Source organism: Monomorium pharaonis, chromosome 2, assembly GCF_013373865.1.
Source record: "Monomorium pharaonis isolate MP-MQ-018 chromosome 2, ASM1337386v2, whole genome shotgun sequence".
Classification (NCBI taxonomy): Eukaryota; Metazoa; Arthropoda; class Insecta; order Hymenoptera; family Formicidae; genus Monomorium; species Monomorium pharaonis.
In genome coordinates, this window is record NC_050468.1 from 32,548,072 (window position 1) to 32,570,287 (window position 22,216).

A 22,216-nucleotide genomic window follows, 5' to 3' on the forward strand; every position below is an offset into this window, starting at 1 on the left:
TTATCCGAGCAATGTGTACACTTGGTCACGGGTTGCGTACATTCGGACGACAGATGCACGCATTTCCCATCAGTCATGATTACGATTCTCGCTATCACGATCATCATCATAATCCAGATCAGACCTTCGGGCAACAAACCAATCTTTGTTCAAGAATCTAAAAGCGAAGCGAATGAACGCATTACTGAGAATCCATTGCGATGCAAGTAAGAAATGCAAGGCATTTTTTGTACGGCTTTTGGTAAAATTACATTATACTACAATTACAACATTTGTAACATAAGTTTCTCAGTGATGATATGCGTATATACTCAGTTATTCTATGTAATCATAGTAATAGCAAAATTTGCTATTTATAAATATACACTGAATGAATATATAATATAAATTAATATACAACGAGTAATAACACTTAATGACATAATTTTATGCTGATATGAATTATTTATATGTAATGGTATGATTTTATGCTCGCTATGAATTATTAAGTATTAATTATAAACAATCAGAAGTTAGTAAGACACTATAACGTCCTTTTATCTGTATATGTAAAAACATAATTATACCAAAAATTCATAACATATTGCAGAAGAATCATACATATATTTTGAAAACTGTTATTATTTTCTCACAAGCATATTATTTTCTCTATTTTTTTGCATACTCAATGTTGTCCAAGAATGGACAGAGCCAAGGTCTCCGGTCTACATTATTTTCCATATTAGAGGTAATTACTCGACGTCAAAATAATATATACAAAGTAATGCATACGAGAACTTGTGCACAACATGTAAGGCAATGGTTAACTGCTGGCATCTGCTTTAAATTCGAGAGAACCTCGTGTGATCCTCCGTGCAAAGTGTGATTGTGTGGTGTACGTTGTACCTTCTGAATGTCCCGCATATTTTCGCGTACGCACATCCATTGTACAGGCATTGCCTTAGACGAATCAAATTTCCCCATAGTATTGTAAACACTCGCCTGCATTATGTTAATCTTTACCATAATCATAATATAAAAATAGTCGTATAACAAAGACTCCTTCATACGCGTGCGCAATTATAATTTAGAAAATTTATTATTATAAACATTTACGCGAAAAATAGAAGTACGAAGAAAGTACAGAATGTCGCGCAAAAAAGTAAATCATAATAATTTTATTTCTTTATTAACGATGAAAAATGTTGTGTCCTTGTTTAAAAAATGTAAACCAAGATGCGAAAATGTTTCGAGATTTAAAAGAAAATTTTTAGAGATCTAATGAAACCCCGGAGTACCGTACTTTATAAATAAATTAATTCAGAGCACAAATGATACACGAGTACACATAGTAATTTGTAACTGCATAACTTATCGATAACGTAATCGACACTCCTCTATATAGACGCGTGTTATGGAATTCCAATTTAATAGGTTTCCGATTAAGTATAAACGCTCGCTCGTGTCTAATAATCTAAATTCCATTAGAGCCTGCTCTAATTGTTATTCATGTTGCTACACCACAGCAATTTCATTTAGAATTGGCTGTTTTGCGTGTGAGGCAACTCATTGATGAAGTTGTTTAAGCATACGATTAATTAGCAAACTTCGATAAATCTTTAACGGATGCCGTAGCCGATCAATTTTATACATATTCAAGAAGACATTCTTGACGTTAATATCATTAGCGTCAATAATATTAACGTCAAGAATCTCTTAAACACGTGTTTCAAACTAATCGGTTCTAGTATCCATTTATTGTAGCTAATTGCTAATTAATCACGTGTAGTAAAATATGTGATTTCTTTTCATAAACCATCCTTATTACATCTTTCTTTTATTTCTAATTTTGTGATGATAGAATAGAGCGCCTGAGATGTAATTGTTAAATTAAGTTAACTAAAAATTTAAATAAAACAGATATAACCTTCTTAATAATAACATAAAATCGTATATTAAAATTGTACTTCTAAATATAACAATGAATATATACTAATTAATGAGTTTAATGCACGCTAATTATGTTTTACGTAACCATCGCGCGAGCCATTAAAGCAATTGAGAAATGTAGCCCTAGAGCATATTTAACGGCTTACTATGGAACAGCCTTAACGAATCAATTAGCGACGGAGAAGGACGAAAGGGAAGAGGTGGCTGTGAAGGGAGTAGGAGGATCGAGAATCGAGAACTCGATCTCTGCGGGGTCGATGCTAATTTCTAGGGTCGAATCGTGCGCCGACCGTGCTCGCGATTGGTCTGCGCGAGCGGCGGTCCCTTTTTGTTCTTTTAGACGAGAACCGCCAATATATATATATCTATATATATATGGAGCAACCTGGCGACGATCGTGATATGTCAGCCGGCACCCACGCTCCTGCGATTTCAGACACGCCACCTTTGCCGCTAAACCTTCTCAGCCCTGACCTGTCCTGTCGTCGCTTCAGGCCCTCTCTAAACTTACGTCCTATTATCTCACGGCTCAAATCTCACTCGAATCTCGAATCAAAATTTTCACCTTTTTTTTTTTTTTTCAAATCTTGATAAAGTTGCTAATAGTAAAACGATTTTTGCCGTTTGTGTTTCTGCTGAAGCGTTGCTATGTAACTTTATTAATGTATTTCATTTTGATAAACTTCAATACATAAAATATGTGTATAAAATCAAAAGCGTTTCTTTCTCAAATATAAATTAGAGAATGACTTTGAAAAATACTTTGTGCAAATTTGCAATAACAAAATATGAATAATTTCTTTATTTTATAAACTGTTAAAAATAAAAATATTTTACCTAGAGATATATATAAATCCAGATTGATTAAGAAAATTTAATATAATCATAATAAATTATAATTTATTTTGTTTACTTATTATTATATACTTTTATTTACAGATTTATCATTATATATTTTTATTATACTTAATATTATATGTAATATATATATTTTTTGCATCAAGTTATAAATCTGATATAAAAAACAGCTAAATTTATGTAAATAAAAGTAAAATAAAAAAGAATTTCAATATTATATTTAGACAATTATCACATAGAATAGTCAAAATTATATTTAAAAATACTGAAAAAATAACCTAAAATTTCTAGCAGTGCTGATTTTAAAAGACATGACAGAAAATTAATCGGAAAAATGTGGCGCTTGTCTAACCGCTACGTTCTATTATCATCGATATCACTTTTGCAATGACAGAATTGTTATTATAATTGCCCCTTCTCTTTTTGCAGAAAAGTAGGCGCGATGGCTGACGATTGTATTCGCCATCTACTACGATTTTCTCCCACTACAACCGCTTTCTGTCCTCCTACTCTGATGCCAGTTGAGCCACCTCTTCCTGAAAAAGTGTACCATCACCGACCATTGGGTGCAACTGAAATCAAGGCTACCGATTGGACGGCCTCTAACGCTCGCCTAGGAATGCTGCGACCTCGTGCAACGAATGCAACGCGCGACACACGTGTAGAGATGCAGATTAACGTAATCTCCGTGAGCTGTACGTTATCGGGTCGAGATCGACGACGCCTTCGAATTGCTCCACGCGAAGGATTTATGTTAATTCTAAGTAACCTTCGCAGAAATTAATCGGTTTGCATAACGCTTAAAGATTCTTCCCCGGGCGAGAGGGAGCCTTCAATGTGTAAGTGATTTTTTTTTTTTTTTGTTGAGAGCTTAGAAATAAACATAATGTTTATATTAAAATTTATGCCTATCTTTATCATTCCGATAAAAGGTATTCCGATAAATATCATGAAGTAATCAAAAGTGTTCACACTTGAACACGTTCATATATGTTCAAAATATTGAAGAATATTTAAAAAGAAATAAAGTTCTATATCTTTAAAATTTAAATATCGTGCAAAGCACAAATTTTCAGAGAAAAGAAAGATGACAAAAGCGTCTAAAAATATTGTCTATTTAGATATTTATTTTTCTTTCAATGTTAAGTTAACATTGAAGTTGTAACATAAATTTGATATGGTAAGAGTTTTTCTTATCGCAGCTAAATCAAATAAAGTAATCTATATATAACTGAACCGTACTGATCGCGAGAACGAATTTTAATATATCCAAATATCACACTGACGTACCAGATGTCCCTGTGAGAAAGAATTTTAGGCATACGCTTTGTTTACGCATCATGAAATAGCATTACATCATTCCTACGAGATTATTAGATAAACTTGTTAAACGGTGTCGCTTTTATTGCAGTCCAGTCAAAGTTATTCGAGATATGAGGAAGCATTTGGAGCCTGAGCCGACGGGGGACGATAGGAATGAGCGGTTGATGAAGAGAAAGGTGGAGGGCCGTTAAAGCTATATACGTAGGGAAAGAAAACGGGTAAGAGACAACCGCGAAAAAGACCGGCAAGTGGAATGTCAGTTAATTTGTAGCCAAGTCTAGTCCATGCCATAATCTGCGCATGTATCATACTCTTTTATACGCGCCGAGACACACGTTGCCGATCAGTATGTCGCGTGCAAGTACACCAATGTGCATTACAAAACGCACATTATGAATTACTATCATTATTTATTATCAAAAACAATTTTCACGTGATATAAAAATTTTATTATAAATATTACAGTATTTAGACTAGATGCTACAAATCAACATGCTACAAATTTGGTAGTATATTATATATATATTTATTTATTTATTGATGTAAAGAAGCTGTTTTGATATAAAATAAAAATATTAATAATGCGACGTTTGCGATTATCGTCCAATCATTGATAGATGAAATAAATGTCCACCAAGTACAATGGACTATTTGATAAAGAGGAAAAGAAATCGATCAATTGCATTCCACTTATGTGAGCAAGTCACTAAGCGAAAGCTGCACAAGCTTTTACCGGTAGCGTTCAGAACATCGGTACACAAGTCGTGTCTTAGCTATGGCAGGTATTTACTACTGGACACCGAGAATACTTTACTACGTTCGCGTTCTTCGTTGCATCAACGCCGTTTTGTCCAGAAAATCGCGGAATGTATGAGATCTTTGAGACGTGATGTGAGAACAGAAAGTGCTTGAAAAACATTTGCTTGATTACGTGAGTAAATACGCAAAGAGAAATAATTACATCATATGGTTGCCCATGTTTTACACTCTAAAAATTACATACTTGTGTTTTCGCGCGATTTTAATATCTTGATGGAAGAAAATAAAAAATTTGCCAAATGCGTAAAACAACGTGGGGTATACAGACCGGACGGTACTCACAATCCCGTAATACTTTATCGTTCAGAGATAAAAACTACTCTACGTAAAACCGAACGCCCGGAGGGCTTCCTTCTTTTGCTCGACACTCTCGCATAAGCAGGCGATTCAAGTGCCGCTCCGTGCAGAAAGAGAGAAAGAGCTACGAAACGTGAAACAGAGCACAAAAAGAACAATCCGCGAGGTGGATGAGAAGAGCACATAAGGAAGCCGAGTTTACGAGATGATTGTCCTACGGACCCTATTCATTCGACATGGAATCTCCAGGTGAATCTCTATTGTAGATTATTGCGCCATTGTCCATTGTCGCAATCCGCCACAACTGGTCTCCTTAGATCTCTTTGACATAAGTAGAAAAAGTTTGACAAGGATAAAAAAAACAGCGGTGTCATTGATGAAGACACTCAAAATAATTAAAATTATTTAAAAACCAAAGAAAAGTGCAGTCTGCATTAATTCAATATATAATCGGCATTCTACCTTAGGTTCAAATTAATGTTTCTTTCCATGAATAAAAATTTTTTTCAAACAAAAGTATTAAACCAAATCGAGCAAAACAATAAAATGCACAAATTTCGAACGTTAACATTTTTCAGAATTATAATGAATGTTCTTTTATATTGTAACCAAAAATATCAGAAATACACTGAACCAAAACTAGACATATATATATATAAATTCCAAAGAAATATTCATTCTACTAATAAAAAATTTATTAAAATTGGTCCAATGAATTATTTTATTAACATGATGTTGTAACAAAGAATAATTCGTTATATTAATAAATTTATTTATGGTTAAAAGGTTCAATATAATATTTATGCTATTAATAAAAAGTTTATTATCAATGAATTTTAGTCAATAAACGTCATACATTGATACTATAAAGAATATTTTTTTCAGTGTACGTAAGTTAATTTGTTGCTCGATTCAACATCTAGGCGAAAAGCCTTAATCACGTCTCAATTTCAATTATTTTCCAATTTGAGAGCAAAATCGACGGGGATGTGAAAATTAACGGCAATTAACGGCAATTCACGTGCCTCCCACGTTGGGCGGTCGGGCGAAAAAAGTGCAGGTTGCACGCGACACAAACGCGGGCAATGGAAGTTTTACTTGTCCTGCGGGACAAACGTCGATGGAAATCGAATGATGCGGAACAGGCACCTGCGTGGGTACATGCAATTACGTATGGATAACTTCGGCGAAAAAGCAGCCGATGCGATCGCACACACCGACTCCGATCTTATCGACACGATGTCGCGCGCATTGCCGAAGGTTCTAGGCCCAGTATGACGGTGCAATTATCAATAATTGAGAAATTTTTTTTCAAGTGTATTTCAATATAACGAGCCGACGCGCACATTAATTTGATATTATAAGCACTGTCCCAAGATTCCCGTTATTACATTGCCGTAAGACCATTAACCTCTTTTCGCGATACGCAATTTATGTTTTTCCCTCTCTTTTTTTTTTAAATTATACTCCGCAAATTTCGAAGACAAGTGTAATTCGGGCCATATGCGCGTTTCAAGATGCCCACAGGTTTTTTGAACCGTGTAAATCGTCAGATGTGCAATCTCACTTTAATTACTCATTTTAATTATTCAAATTAATTAAGCGAAGATTAATTGATATACATATTATATATAAAAAGTATTAACAGTATACGTTTGTAACATTATCAAATTAAAGTAATTATGCACAAATATTAAAAAACGTTATATAATTGCTGAAAGTAATGACAAAATTTGCTTATCATTCCAATTAAATTTAATATTCATAAATTTTAATATATACTCTTAAAAATAATTTAAAATTATAAATATATAAGCAAAAGACAATATGTATATGTAACCTCGATTTTTAAGTTTGTTTTTGATACTTTGTTATTATTATTGTTATATTTATTATAAATACATCAATAATTGTGTGTGAGTATGTGTACATGTAATAAAATTATATTAATATTTTTTATAGTTAGAAATTTTTATTTTAACCTAAAAAGTATTCTAATAATTTCTAATAACTTGAATAATTTATAATAATCTTAATAGAATATTACTTAATTCGGTTTTTCTAAAAGAAGAAAAAGAGTAATAATAATAAACTTTACTTGATTAGTTTGCTAATACTCTTATTGTTCTAAAAAAAAAAACCAAATTAATATTCTGCAATTATATAAAATCAAATTATTAAAATTTTGTTAAGTCTTCATCTCAGCTTAAATTTAATCTGATGGCTAAATGTCTCGTCGATAAATAAAGTGTCGATTATTAGTTAAATATCAGCATATCACTATTATCAGCCATCAGAAACTAATGTACGTAGCTAATAGAAATCAACAAAGACATAAGTAAAGGAAAATCATGACATAATCCACATGTTTCACTCACGATGCATGGACATACATCCCCACGGTAATTCGAGAAACATAACTCAAGTCCTGACGGACCGCTGAATCATGAGTTTCTCGCGGCATATACCGCCGCGACGTGTCGGCTTCCCTTTTGCTACTTCACTCTTGCCTTTTTCCTCTCCACCCATTCATTCTCTCGACTCGTCAACCCTACGACCGCCTGTGTCCTTCTTTGCCAAGTATGTGACGACTTTTCTCTGCCACGCACGTATTACAACCTTTCAACCGTGTGAAATGACCTTTACGAGGAGATTGTATCAAGGCGGCAAGTGTCGCGATAATTGGATTTTAAAATGTTAATATGTTGTTATTTTCGAAACACAATGACATAATCGATAATTAAATTTCAATTTAATTTAATTTTAAAAAATTATTTATAAGAAACTATCAACAGATCTGAAGTGAGATCTGCACATTTGAAAAAGTTTAAAATAGATCGATGTACTCGATATTCTCTTAATAAAAACCCATAAAATTATAGAATTTATAACATATATACCAACACTTAAATATTTCTTATATTATATTATTTATACGTATATGTATGTCTATTACTGCATGTCAGAATCATTCAAAAAAAAGTTAATTACATCAAAATTAAGAACTCAACGTGCAATCAGCGATATTCAATCGCAATAATTCGCGTTATTTTAGATATAATATCAAGCTTCTGGAAAATAAATGTAGGGCAGTAAATAACAGAACAACGGACAACCTGGTACGAGTTACAGAAGTTGTTCTTATAATTAAATAAAACGGTCCAAGATCGAGAGAACGAGAGCTAGGATAAAGCTTCAAATAAATAAATCCATGAATCAGATTATGTCGGTTACGCACTCACCTTATCAAGCCGGTCTCCTTCTGCTTGCCGATGAGGAACGTCAGTACACCGTCGGTCATCTGATTCGCCCACGGTGGTTTCACCCAGATCAGGTTCTTAAGATGACCTGCGTATACTGCAGGCAGAATCCAATTTTCAATGCTGATCTCGCTAAAAGAATATAAAGAGCAAAATAATTATTCCTTCATAGATTAAAAAGTTATGTACATTTTTTATCTTTTTTTTTCGCTTTTTGTAGTTTACATTAGCAAAAGTGCACATTTTATCTAAAAAAATATGTTCATCCTGCACAAATCTAAAAGTACATTAATATTTTAAATATTTATTTCGCAATTATATAATAAATGTAACTGTAACTGAAATCAACTAATTTTTGTCAAAGAATACGTAAAAATAGAAAATAATATTTTGTGTAACCAAATATCATTTTCTTTTTAATTATCACAAATATAGACATTTTAGTAAAAATACACTATTTTGAAAGATTACAATTTGATTGTGATAACGGAATACAAAGCAAAATTATAGTATAGTAATTTTATACAAAAGTAAATCAAATAATTTTAATCAATAATTAATTCAAAAAAATACGCTATTGTTATTTCCATATAAATAAAAATATAAAAATAGTGTATGAGAACATAGTAAATGTATCAATAAGAACTCGTACGTTTGTATTTATAATATTTAGATCAAAACTGTATCAAAAAAAATTTTGTCTCAAAATCGACGTGAAGACAATGAAGACAAAGCGTAATCAACACAATAAAAAAAATCAAAAATGGTTGTACTGTAGTTTAATTTCAACAAGTTCAAATTTAATAACGCCAGCACGAAAATATATATAAATAAAAAATTCGCTCTCGCCTTTGTACAATATTTTTAATACCAATAGAATGTAACGTGACTTTAATATTTTATTTCTTACCATCTGCACACTCACACACACCCACCCACCCACACACACACACACACACACACACACACACACACACACACATTTGACTATTAAATATAATATGCGCATAAAATACAACAATATAAAAGAATTTTTTTCATATCTTATCTATATTTTATTATAATATTCATCATTTCAATTTTGTAAAATTATTATTGTATAAGTCCAAAATAATAAAAAACCGCGAGATACTTGTTCGTTTATTTCGATTACTCTAGTAAGGTGTAAGATGTTACTCTGTAAGATAATAAAGTCCCCTCAAAATAATCGAACGCATATCTCGCGATTTTTTATAAAAACCAATTCCAAAATATATAGGATGGGAACCGATTTTTACCGACAAATATCCCTGTATGTGGCAAAATGTAATGATACCGAATCGTCATTCAATGTTACAGAGCATGCATTGGTAGCAATAAATACTAAACTCTTCGAACTTGAGCCGCGGTAGCCATCTTTGATGAACACTCTTATATCTTGGCTACCGATACAGTACATACATATTCGTAAGAATTTGATTGAAGTCTCTTCGCGGAAGGAGATTACACATTCGATGATGTTTCAATAAAAAAACAGCTGTCGGCAATACGAGACCAGGACTGCTATTCCGTAAACACTTACCGACAACTATCGATGTCGTTAAGTATCGTTGCGCATATTTTTTCATCAAAATACGTGCGCAAAGACACTTAACGACATCGATAGTTGTCGGTAAGTGGAATAGCCCCTCAGCAAATACGGTTATTGTACGTACGTACCTAAACAACTGATTCTTGTCCCACACCGTATCGGCCGGCATCTCCTTCGGTATCAGCATATCGGGATGCGAATCCAGATGTACGAAAGTATTACCTTCGAAGGGCAGATGCTTCGACCCCATACACCGATATATGAACGGTAAGGCCTGTGGAGATCAAAACGGTGTGTTTATCGAATATTCGTACGAAAATTGAGTCTCGCGTTATCTCCGCAACAAATTCGCGGACTCGACCGGCGCGCAGACTGGTGTCGAAATCTCGAACTTGGAGTCAAATCTCGAGATCGATTAAGGTGCCTTTTCACGCTGACGCTCGACGCTCATTTTCAGCGTCAAAAGACATCACGTGACTAAAAGTAAAGTTACCCATTGGTCATTTTTAGTCACGTGATGTCTTTTGACGCTGAAAATGAGCGTCGAGCGTCAGCGTGAAAAGGCACCTTTAGATCAGTTAGATCAGCCGTCGATTCTCAAACGATCTTCTTTGTTCCAACTTCAAGACAATCGGAAGATTTATTTCACTGTAATTGTCGATCATGCATTTGTGATATATGTACATGATCAAATATTTTTTATAAAACAAATGTTAGAGCTGTCGAGGTTATAGTTATATAAATCTTATCGAAATTTCGAATCAATTCTTGTCACAAAATCCTGATCTTTTACTCTACGTTCCTTTGAAAGATTCAGCAACAATAAACTTGCGTGACAGTTATAAAATAAATTAATATTAACGCATCAAAGGGCAATTTATTAATATAATTATTCTACTACTCGGAATTTCTCTAAAAGAATACAAAACTAACTTATCCCTCAGCTACGCAAAAAAGGAGAGAATATATTCCACTTCTTTTTTCCATTTAATGAATCTCGATCTTTAGGAGGCTCACGTTTAAGCATAAATCTTATATCGTTAAAAATTTCGTACAGCGCGACAGCAGCAGCTGTTCCAGGAACTTCCAGAAGCGCACGCGCCGCGCCTATAACGCCGCGACATCTAGCGACGCGATACGCGCAACAGGAGCCATCTGCGCTGTTCGCGGCGTAACGAACGAACGCGAGAGAAACAGCGTTCGAATGCACCCACCTCATCGTGGTCCTCCACCACGTAGACCGGCGTCCTCTTAAAGTGCTTGCGCGTGTACGACATAACTCGCGAGCGCGGGGTACGCGGACCTGACCACCCGACTCTCGAACGGAATCACGACGATCGGCGGACCGACGGGACGAATTATAACGCGTTAAACGATCGATTTTCCAATTAACGTCACGACGACACGAGACGCACGCGAACGCACCGGGAATCGCGGGCACGCGACGCACTGCTTCGCGCGGAAGCACGTGGTCACCGACTGAGGTTTGCTCTTAGGCGCGCACCTCAAACGCGATCATTTTGCGAATAAAGGGACAGGGGCACCGGGACAGGGGGTTTACACCGAATTTCTCACGAGACGAGTTTCGTAAGGTGGTTCCCGGTTCCCCTTTTTTCTCTTGCTCTAGCCCAGGCCCTCCCCCCCCCCTCCTCTTTACTCCATCCCTCCCTGCCTCCCCCTAAGAATATGAGGACGCCTTAGAAACCTGATCCCTCTAACACAGCCGGCAAGCGGCGAACCAACGTCCTGGAGTATCGTTTGACAACTTGGCGTTGATAAATTTGTCCAAGCAGGTCGAACGGTGTTTAACGGAGTCACCGCCGCTGAATAGATGTATCTCCGCGTGTTATTTAACTTTCGAATAAATGTATATCTCTCTCATAATTAGCACTCTATACACACATTGTTTTAAGAGACACTCTCAAATGTTAGATCTCGTGATACTCTAAAGTTAATTTTCATTACTTTTACAAGGACAAAAGATTCTTTGACGACTTACGTATACATAATGACAATTTTGTCCTGCGAATTTCTTTCCTTTGAAAAACTAGAAGCAATGTAGTTATAATAATTATATAATTTTTTTTATAAACAAAAATATAAGTACTTTTCATAGAGGTCATTAAAGAATGTTTATTCTCGTAAAAATAGTGAAAATTAATTCAGGAGTGTCGTGACCGAACGCGAATAGAAAAGATGTCAAACAATGTATAACAATAATTCAATTTTTATTTAATTAATAGAAAAGATGTCAAACAATGTATAACAATAATTCTATTTTCAATAAGAACTTTGGCACATACATATTTCTGTATTTTACTCTGCTTTCAATTTTACTTAAAAAATGAAGACTATTAAAGTAAATCAATTTTTATTTAACTAAAAGTAAAATCAGGTTTGTCAATGATAATATCTTTTCAGCTCTGTATAAAAAAAATAAGATCAACATTTTCGTGCATTCAGCTATCCATAATACATTTAGACAATTGTTAAACATTTGTAGATAAGAAAAGTATTTTATTTATACAAAAAAAAAAAATTGTTTTATTAATCGCTCAACATGTAAATCACAGAATTTTTATAAAATCGTAAAATAAACCGCACGTGGTATTTACACGAGTATTAATAGATGTCATCATCAATTTTTATGAAAAGATGATGATACACGGTAAAGTATCCCCCTATACCGTTGACAACCGACAGCATTCGATCGACAGGACTATACGAGACCCGATCGCGAAAGATCAATCCAATTGCATAATCGCAGGTAGCGTCGAATCGGTAGGAAAAGGTTATCCCCGGCACACAGTTCAAGTCACGTCGATGCGTGTTAAGTGCCGGCAATGCGTGACCTTTCGCCATCGCGATTGAATCACGTGTCATTCTCTCTACCGTCGCTCGATCATAAACTCCTGAGAAAGGCTGCAATGCGTTCGCGATATGATCTACACGAATATTCCTCGTACAATTGAACAGACAGATACAGAATACTCCGTATCTCCCTTATCATTTCGATTTTGCACGATCATTCATCGTACGCAGTCCAATTCTCGAACATCTGCGAACTGTAGATCTCGAGATGTAGTTGATTCGTCTGCAGGCTTAATGACGATAGGAACCTTTCAATATCCGTATCACATGATTGAACATCGTTTACTGAATCGTCACTTAATCTGTAAACCTTTAAATCTCTAGGGCGATCATTGATCTTCTGCTCGGAGTATTGTGGTACCCGTGATGATCCAGCATATGTACGAGAAGAATGGAAAGTTGCGGGAATACGTTCGCTCCTCTGATCACGATGGATTTGATTTGACGAGTGCGCTTCGTCTCTATATAAATTGTGAGACTCTGGAACCCACGGATGAAAACTTTGCACCGGATTCAGTGAAGACTGACGGGTTTTCTTCGTATTCGCACTTGCACGTGAATTCAATGTCCTTGAATATCTCGCGGAGGCGATTGAATCATCTATATCTTCGCTATCCTCTTGATCGCATTTACGAGACTTTACATGTCTATCATGTTTACCAAGTATATCCACATTGTTGTAAACAATGTTATTAGTTTGTACAGATGTATATCCGGTTGATACGTTTTTAATTTGATATTGAACATTCTTTCCGCTAGACTTGTGGCTACTGCTACTGATAGCCGACACTTTCTGTCGATTGTCCAAAGCAACTTTATCAGCACTTGAAAATGCAACATCCTTCTCAGATAACACAACTGACGACTCACTCGAAGTACTGCATGTTTCTTCATTACTTTCATCATTAACTTGTAAAATCTCTACCTTTTTGTATGCTTGATTAGAGATTGTATTATTAGAAACATCATTACATTTCATATTTTGTATCTCGTGCTGATTTTGATTAACATCTGTAACTCCATTGAAGTAAACATTTTTGGTTTTTGAATCTTTTCTCTTTTCTACATTCGTTGTTGGATCCATTTCACCAATCTCATGATATTGAGTTATGTCGCTTTGATTTTCCAAGTGCATTGGTTTTTCAGACACTAGTATACACTCTATCAATTTATCATTTTCCAAAGAATTTTCAGACAGTTGTAAATCGTTCGATAATTCGTCATCTTTTGCATGCCTTTCTGCTGTTTCTTTAAGAAGCACTTTCATATCCAAAAACGACAAATTTTGCTCTGTTATTTTTTTAATCAAATCACATGTCTCAGTTTCATTTAAGCATGCTAAGTAATCTATTATTTCTAATAATTTTTCATCGGGATTCTGACAAGTTTTAAAATATTGTAATGCCCTGCGATACTCTTCAATCTCAGAGTCCGAGAGCATTAAATTTGGCATATATTCTTCAATATTTATAGGATAAGGAAAAAATGCGTTAAATTTAGTCCCAAATGTATAAAAACGAGCCTTAAAATCTTCTATTTCTATGTACATATCTACCAAATTATCATCTGAAGATGCTCTAGCTGCTGAATATATATAAGTATCTTGCACCTCTTCATCATTACGAAGTTGTGGGAAAACGCACAAGAACGCCCGCTTCTGTATATCAAGAAAAGTTTTGAGGGATGAAAAATGTTCTTTATATATTAGTTTATAAAAAGAATCAGGCATGCCTTGGTACGTTTTATCTAATAAATCAATTTCAAAATCAAGTAGTTTTCTCCAATCGGAAGCTATTTTTAACAAAGATTCCTCATCGTCACAAACATTATTATCGTTTATAATAATTTTCTTAGCATACGTTATTAAATAATTATTTATTATAATTCGTATATGATCATTCTCACTATTATCCAATTCATGTATAGGTAAAATATTAATTAAATTAGTATCTTTGCTAGAAAATGCATCCTGAGAAGTTTCTATGGATATTTTTTCACTCTGAATTATTTCATCCATATGTGGAATGTTTTCAGCAATTGTTTCATCAATTATCTGCAATGAATCCTTCATATATTCAACGATGTTTTCAACTTCAGTATTTGATAATTTGCAATTCTCTGTATCTGATAAAGCTACTTTAAACTCGACATTTTTATTTAATTCTTCTATAGGAGAAGCACCAGAATTAGGTTTTATTGTAAATTTATATATATGTCTTGATCCGGAATTTGTACCTAATATTTTACTTTCTTCAGAATTTTCAACTACAGATTCTATAGTTGATTCTTCCTTACATTCTTTAGAAGTATTAACTACAGAATTCGTTTTGTTTTGAATGTAATGTTGAAATAATGAACTAACTTCTATCCTCTTATCTAAATTAGATCTTGGTTTTACATGTACATTATTAGAAGTAATTTTATGGCATTTGTTGTTTTTCACCAAAGTACCATTGCACTTTTCATGTTTCATTTCAGTGGCATTTCCATTATTATTCTTTGACAATAACATGGTTGTCATGTGTTTTGGTGAAACACTTTTACATTCATCAGATCTTATAAAAGTGCCATTATTTTCTGATGATAAAGTATCACTACTTATTATGCTCTTGGACAAACTATTGTTACATTCTTCATGTTCCACAATAGAAGCATTTGCAACATTATTTTCTGATGAAGTATCACTAACTGCTGGAGATAACGTACGTCTTAACATAGGTATTGTTATAGGTATACCATTTTCAGATTCAAGAATCGTTTTATCAATGGCTGGCAATTTTGTAAAACTTGTCTCAGATTCCAGATAAACTTTTTCAAACGTCGAAGTATCATTAGCCCAAACATCTTCCATATAATCAGGATTGAGTTTGAATAAATAAAAATTCAGTCCAATCGAAGTTAATAATTTTTTGAATGATGAAAGCTCATTCTCGGAAATAATTGTGATAGAAATTCCATAAGACCCATACCGACCAGCTCTGCCAATTCTATGTAAATACGTCGCTGGATCTGCAGGTATATCGAAATTTATGACCATATTAACATTTTCTATGTCTATACCTCTTGCGGTTAGATCTGTGGTCAGCATAATTCTACATTCTAAATTTCTTAAGTTTTCAATCACTTTCAATCTTTTAGTCATATCTTGATTTCCAGCAATATATAAAGATGAGAAGCCTAGCGAATTAATCTTATTGCTTACCGATTGAGCTCTAAAATAACAGAAAACAAGAATAATAGTTAATTGAATTAAATATACTAAAAGTTAAATAATTAAAAAATAATTACGTACCGTGATTGATAATTTGAAAAAACTAAACTCTGCTTAAACGGAATCTTGGTAAAAATTTTTACTAGCTCATCAATTTTGGTTTGTATCTAAAAATTTGAACAAATAATTTATATAAAATTTGTCAATAAAATAAAAGTCTATCAATTTAATCTGTAAATAAAAAACCTGTTTCATTGCATTAGGATGTGTCGGAACCATGGCCACAAATTGTTTAATTCCAATCAAAACTGGTCCATCAATATTTGGTGATGTTAGCACAGGAGAGCACATGTAAGTTTGCAAAAATGTTTCCAAATCTCCAGGATAAGTAGCACTTGAGGCTATAATTTGCTTACTGGATGGCAGTTTAGAAAATAAATAGCTATAAAAAAACAATATAACTTTAGTTAATTGTAATTTAACAAATAAAACGAATTGTTAATAATCAATTTAATTAAATGTAACGATTAGATGTGCATTAGTACAGATTAAAAGCTATTTTATACATTAATCTACCTGGATTTGTAAAACATAAATATTTTGAATGATGGAATACCCAGTTTGTATTCCAGTGAATAATATGAATATATTAATTATTTCAACGTCCAATTAGCTCATGTATTATGCATACAGTCACAAAACTAAGTGTCCGAACACTACACCATTATATCGATTTCTTCAAACTGTTGCTCAAGTGTTAAGAATTATGATTTTACATACGCTTTATAGCACTGGTAATTTCTATTTATATTTTAACAATTAATTATAAAACTACCAATACAATAATATGTAAAATCACACAATTTTTAATATACAAATAATAATTTGAAGGAATCGCGAACAATTGCTTTTTCAACTAACTATACTCTTTATATCATTTGTAGCCGTTAATACATAGAAAAAGATTGCAAATACTGGCATAGGCTTTTTGACTGTTTATTAAAGCAGTACACCTTTATTTCTTGGAAATGATAACATTGCACAATATTAATACTGATAAAACATGATCTACTAAAATGATTTAAAAAATAACAATCCATAGTTCACAGCTATAGCTTTTTTTCTACATAAAATCTATTAAAAACAAAAATCTAATTTTTACATAAATTCGCGCATTTTGCAAAAACTTAATTATAAAAATATAAAACAGTATTACAAAAAAACCACTATCAACCTAAAGATACTTTCTAACTTATGTTTATATTTTCAAAGTTTTATGTTTACTTTTGTTAAATATTATCTAAAATATTATCTAAAATAAAATAGTATGCCAGTATTCGTGATCTTCTATTAATATATCATTTGTATGCATATATGTATAAATGTAAATTTATTTAATGCTTAATTTTTAAACTTAATACTGACTTGATATCCTTTTGAAAATTAATCTCCATTAATTTGTCTGCTTCATCAAGAACAAATAATCTGATTTTCAAAATTTGAAGAAATCCCTTTTCAATTAAATGTTTAATTCTGCCTGGTGCACCAACAGCTACATGACATTTACTAAGTTTTTTCTTATCTTCGTCTATTGGTATTCCCCCTACAAAGTATTCAACTCCTAATCCTAAAAAGGACACAAATAATTAAGTCTTTTTTTTCTAAGAAAATATAGTGATATAACATACCTTCTATTTGTGAACCTATTGCTTTAATAACATGAGATATTTGAATCGCAATTTCCCTTGTAGGTGCTATTATCAAAACTTGTGGTGACTGTATTGAAACATCCAAAGTTTCAAGAGCTATTATACCAAACACTAAAGTTTTTCCAGTTCCTGATTTTGCACGTATTATTAAATCTATAAACAATCAATATTTTTAATATATAAATATTATTTATCTTTAATATTATATATATATAATTATATAATTAATACCAAATCCACAACGGCCTAACGGAATGGCCTTCAACTGGATGGGAGATGGTTTTTGAAATCCAGCAGACATCAACCCATCCAGAATATTTTGTGGAAGTCTCATTTGATCAAATGTAACATTCTCTTGTATTTCTACATCACTCGTCCTCTGTTTTTTGTTTATGTCGTGTGCAATATATTGAGCCATTTTCCTAATAACACAAAATATATACAAATATAAGAAACATCTATTAAATATAATCAAAAAAAAGAGATAGAAAAACGTTCTTCTCTTTTATAAAACGTGATATTATTTCTACATCAATTATGTCATTAAATTCCATCAAGCAATATTTATTTCTTTATTCAAATTTCTTTAAACTCTACATCAAACTAATGCACTAAAAAAAATAATATAACCAATGACAGGTGCTATAACGTTTCACGTACCTAATGTACAATTTCTATATAATGTAATGCGATTTATATAATTATACAAACTCTTGTACACCGGTTTATTTTCTGGAACACAACAAACACCACGCTTTCTCGCGATCTCACAGCGTTTTTCACTGGGAGAACTGGTGCGCACTGAGTGCGCACTTGCCGCAGGAAATGTGTTTTACACTATATGAGTGAAACACGTTGCCTGCGGCGAGTGCGCACTCAGTGCGCACTAGTTCTCCCAGTGAAAAACGCTATCACTGTGTAAGTTGCGTTCAAAAAGTACAACGATGGACGATTTTTGTAAAACGGTTGAGAGGTATGCACCAATCATAAACGAGTATTATTCATGGTCTGTTCCTTTAGCTGCACTTCATAAACAGTTCATTAACTGAAAAGAACAGACCATTGATGTGATTAGGTTAGGCTTCGCTGCGATTATTTTGTGAACGCAACCAAATGATCCTACGTGAATTCACTATTCAGAAGTTTCAGACAGTTTCAGAACGATGTTTCCTCAAACTGATAGAAACGTTCGATAGGTTTGACGCTAATTTTATTGCTATAAATTTCAAATATCTTGTTATTAACTCAAATAAAAGTTTGGTCTTTTTACAGCCTTACTTGTACTCTCGATGAAACTAATTTGTTAATTAAGATATTCCGAAGTACTGCTGTTTTCAAGTGAACGTAAATAAACTTAAGATTTTGTGAAAATTAGTTATTGCTCTAACTGTCGCGAAGAGTAGAAAATTCTGTGAAAAATGGGGCGCCGTTCAATCAATACCACGAAGAGTGGGAAATACATGAATCCCACTGATCAAGCAAGTTAGTAATCCAACCTAACCAAACTTTCTAATCAAAGAGCTTCTTTAGAGAAACGTAATTTTTAATTAGAAGAATGTGTGTATATGTAGAATATTTAATTGTCTTTTCTTGTTAATTGTAGGAAAGGAAGCACGTAAGAAAGAATTAAAGAAGAACAAGAAACAACGACAATTGGTAAGGGCGGCTGTTTTGAAAGGCAAAGATCCAGCACAGATTATTGAGGAGATGGAGAAGATTGATCAGATGGGTTAGAGATTACTTCTAATTTTTTAAGAATACACTATATATTTACAAAGTGCTTATTTATACATATTCTTTTATTTTTAGAGTATAATGTAATGCAGCCACCTCCCCTAAATGAGAAAGTATTGAAAGACAAGCGAAAGAAACTTAAGGAGACTTTAGACCGAGTCTTAAAAATGTATGTAAGTATGTAAATGTATGTATGTAAATAGTATAATAGTAAAATGTTCTTCAATAAAGTATTGGTAAGCTCTCTTGAAGAGATTAACAATTGGATATTACATTGAAATCAATGTGCTGCTACTTTATTTTTTAGGCAAAGGATGATCAGGAAAAGTGGGCAGAGCTGAAAGACCAATTGATACAGTATGAGCGTAGAAGGATAGATCTGGTTTCTTATTTTGAAGCTGTACGACATGCACAGCAAGTGCAAGTTGACGAGATTCCATTGCCCTCGGCTGTCAATGATATAACCAGGTTGTATCCAGGTAAGTAAAACAACTCCTAAATGCTTAATAATATTGTGCAATATTTTAGACAATTTAAAACAAATTCAGTACAGAGACTCAAATAATTAATAATATACAATATTCAAATATTGAGTGTCTGCAGGCTGCTTAGAAATAATTAGATATTATAATTGAGAAGAACTGTGAAAAATATAATTATGCAACTAATATAAGTTTTTGTATAATTTTATAACCCTTATAATTTTTTATTTAGTACAATTTAATAATATAAATTTCTGTACAGGTTCCTTAACATCACAGATTCCATTACCAGATATGCCACAGCCACCTGCACATATGTATCCACCTCATCCTCATTATATATCGCAACACCATGCTATAATGAATATTCCTGTACCACCGAGTATCTTAAAGAAGACTAGCGCATATGCAACTTCTCCGTCTGTGCCTATACTGGCACCCAATAAAGAGCCGCCTGGTGTACCACCTTTTCCACCTCCGGAACTGTCAAGTGACGATGAAGATACTGAAAATGTATGTAAATTAGCAAACGTTTTCTACCTAGCTATAAAAAAAAAAACAATTTTGATATTTATGAAATCAGCAGATGAAAGAGCCACCAGCAAAATCAAGGACGATACGATTCGCTGATGACAAGGAGGACAGTAAACAAGAGTCAGACAACAAGGAGAAAGACGCCGAAAAAGAAAAAGAGAAGGACAGGGATATGGCAAAAGTTAAACCGACCACGTTGCAGCAAAAAATGTTGGCGATGGCGGGACAAGATATCGACCAGTTTATGAGAGAGATGGAAGTCGTCCACAAGAGGAGAGAGACCGAGCGTGCTCAAGATTTGAACGCTCGATTGTCGCTACTCGAGACGGAAAACGAACCTAGTGCTAAATCTGGCAATAATAAATCTAGTAATAAAGGAGAGGAAGAGGAGTTGGAACCACCAGGGGCATCGGAACATCTTGTTGGACACACTGGGCAACACACGTCTCATTCTCATGCTGCTCAGCACACGCAGCAACATGGAACGATGCCGCCAATGGGCATACCACCACCACCTCTGCTTTACAGGCCACCTCCGCCGCCGTTGCATCTCAGAATGCCACCGCCGCCGCCACCTCGTATTGGACTCCGATTACCACCTGGTAATATATTAAAATTCCTATATAAATTATAGTTAAACTCTTTTAGCTTGAAGACTGTATAACTTTCAATATTATAACTTTTAACAGAAATTTGACTTATAATTTCCATTTTTTATCGAATGGTATTTATACTCCAATCTTATATTCAAGACCATCTTAAGTCTGGTCATAAGCAGTTTTAAGACTCTAGTCGTCCAATGACCAAATAACCATACAGAAGGTCAAAATTATACTTAAGACGATCTTGAATATAAGATTAAACTACAAATACCAACCGTAATATATTTAAACGAATGAAAGAAATAATGTAAAAATATAAATGTCATCGTTTTATAGGTCCACCACCTGGAATGCCGAGAATATTGAGACCTGGGCCTCCAAGTATACCAAGAATGCCACCGCCGCAAATGCAAATGTCGAATATGTCGAATATACCAAATCCGCAGATACAAACGCAATCTGGAAATACTACGCAACCTAAGACACCCAATGTTCTCTCCGCTGCACCACAGTTAATCAATCGAAAGGACAAAGATGTAAAAAGTACCACCACTATTGAGGCAAAACCACAAATCAGAAATCTGGCTGCTGACGTTACTAGATTTTTACCAACGTCTTTGCGCGTGAAAAGAGACGATAAAAAGAAATCTAGTAGTATTTCCAGGATTATGGAAAGGCCACCAGAAACGCAGCCACTTAGAACAACGCAACCTAAAACTAAGGATGATGCATATATGCAATTTATGCAAGAAATGGAAGGATTACTCTGAAAAATTTATACTTAATTGGAATCAATATATGACTTTTGTACAATATTCAATGTAATTGTGAACATGTCATTTCCGTTATTTAGTGTCAGTTGGAATGTCTATATCTTTAAAAAAAGAGTGAATAAGATGAAAATAATAATAAAAATTAAAAAATCCTTATGCAAAATTCTAAGAACTTTGAGAAATAATATATTAAAGTAATTTGATAAATTAATATTTCTAATAACGATTAATATTATTTTATATT

General features: G+C 33.5%; 3 protein-coding genes and 1 long non-coding RNA gene across 10 annotated transcripts in view; 2 read left to right on the forward strand and 2 right to left on the reverse strand.

The window, feature by feature from the left end:
- LOC114255499 overlaps positions 1-7,371 on the forward strand; it is a 106,204-nt gene extending 98,833 nt beyond the window's left edge. The window contains exons 1-3 of one of the 3 annotated variants that reach the window (XR_003626758.2): positions 2,909-3,626; positions 4,199-5,475; positions 6,112-7,371. This is a non-coding gene — a long non-coding RNA (uncharacterized LOC114255499). Of the gene's footprint in view, positions 1-2,908; positions 3,627-4,198 lie in introns of those variants that run through there. The other 2 variants (XR_004962239.1, XR_004962238.1) reach the window with 2 other exon arrangements.
- Positions 1-12,171, reverse strand: part of LOC105839886 (UPF0489 protein C5orf22 homolog) — a 639,614-nt gene extending 627,443 nt beyond the window's left edge. The window contains exons 1-3 of one of the 2 annotated variants that reach the window (XM_036283061.1): positions 11,271-12,171; positions 10,185-10,330; positions 8,469-8,618 (exon numbers count right to left, since the gene is read on the reverse strand). In XM_036283061.1, coding sequence (XP_036138954.1) covers positions 8,469-8,618; positions 10,185-10,330; positions 11,271-11,333 — 359 coding nt within the window. In that variant the 5' untranslated portion in view covers positions 11,334-12,171. Of the gene's footprint in view, positions 1-8,468; positions 8,619-10,184; positions 10,331-11,111; positions 11,231-11,270 lie in introns of those variants that run through there. The other variant, XM_036283060.1, reaches the window with a different exon arrangement.
- Positions 12,172-12,267: 96 nt separating this feature from the next.
- Positions 12,268-18,629, reverse strand: LOC105839884. 2 transcript variants are annotated; one of them, XM_036283058.1, is made up of 7 exons: positions 18,508-18,629; positions 18,079-18,269; positions 17,827-18,000; positions 17,564-17,765; positions 16,385-16,580; positions 16,220-16,305; positions 12,268-16,139 (listed from the first exon to the last, which is right to left on the reverse strand). In XM_036283058.1, exons 2-7 carry the CDS (start codon positions 18,263-18,265, stop codon positions 13,082-13,084), a joined length of 3,903 nt encoding a protein of 1,300 aa, XP_036138951.1. In that variant the 5' UTR covers positions 18,266-18,269; positions 18,508-18,629; the 3' UTR covers positions 12,268-13,081. The 2 variants fall into 2 exon arrangements, with proteins under 2 accessions (XP_036138951.1, XP_036138952.1); XM_036283059.1 differs by having other exon boundaries at positions 18,559-18,608.
- Positions 18,630-18,919: 290 nt separating this feature from the next.
- On the forward strand, positions 18,920-22,144 carry LOC105837464 (WW domain-binding protein 11). Of its 3 annotated transcripts, none has more exons than XM_012682270.2 (8): positions 18,920-19,043; positions 19,120-19,329; positions 19,451-19,576; positions 19,657-19,754; positions 19,889-20,060; positions 20,326-20,576; positions 20,647-21,199; positions 21,536-22,144. In XM_012682270.2, the coding sequence occupies exons 2-8, from the start codon at positions 19,266-19,268 to the stop codon at positions 21,967-21,969; spliced, it is 1,698 nt and encodes a 565-aa protein (XP_012537724.1). In that variant the 5' UTR covers positions 18,920-19,043; positions 19,120-19,265; the 3' UTR covers positions 21,970-22,144. The 3 variants fall into 3 exon arrangements, with proteins under 3 accessions (XP_012537724.1, XP_028049953.1, XP_036138324.1); XM_028194152.1 differs by having other exon boundaries at positions 20,650-21,199; XM_036282431.1 differs by having other exon boundaries at positions 18,961-19,329.
- Positions 22,145-22,216: the final 72 nt, after the last annotated feature.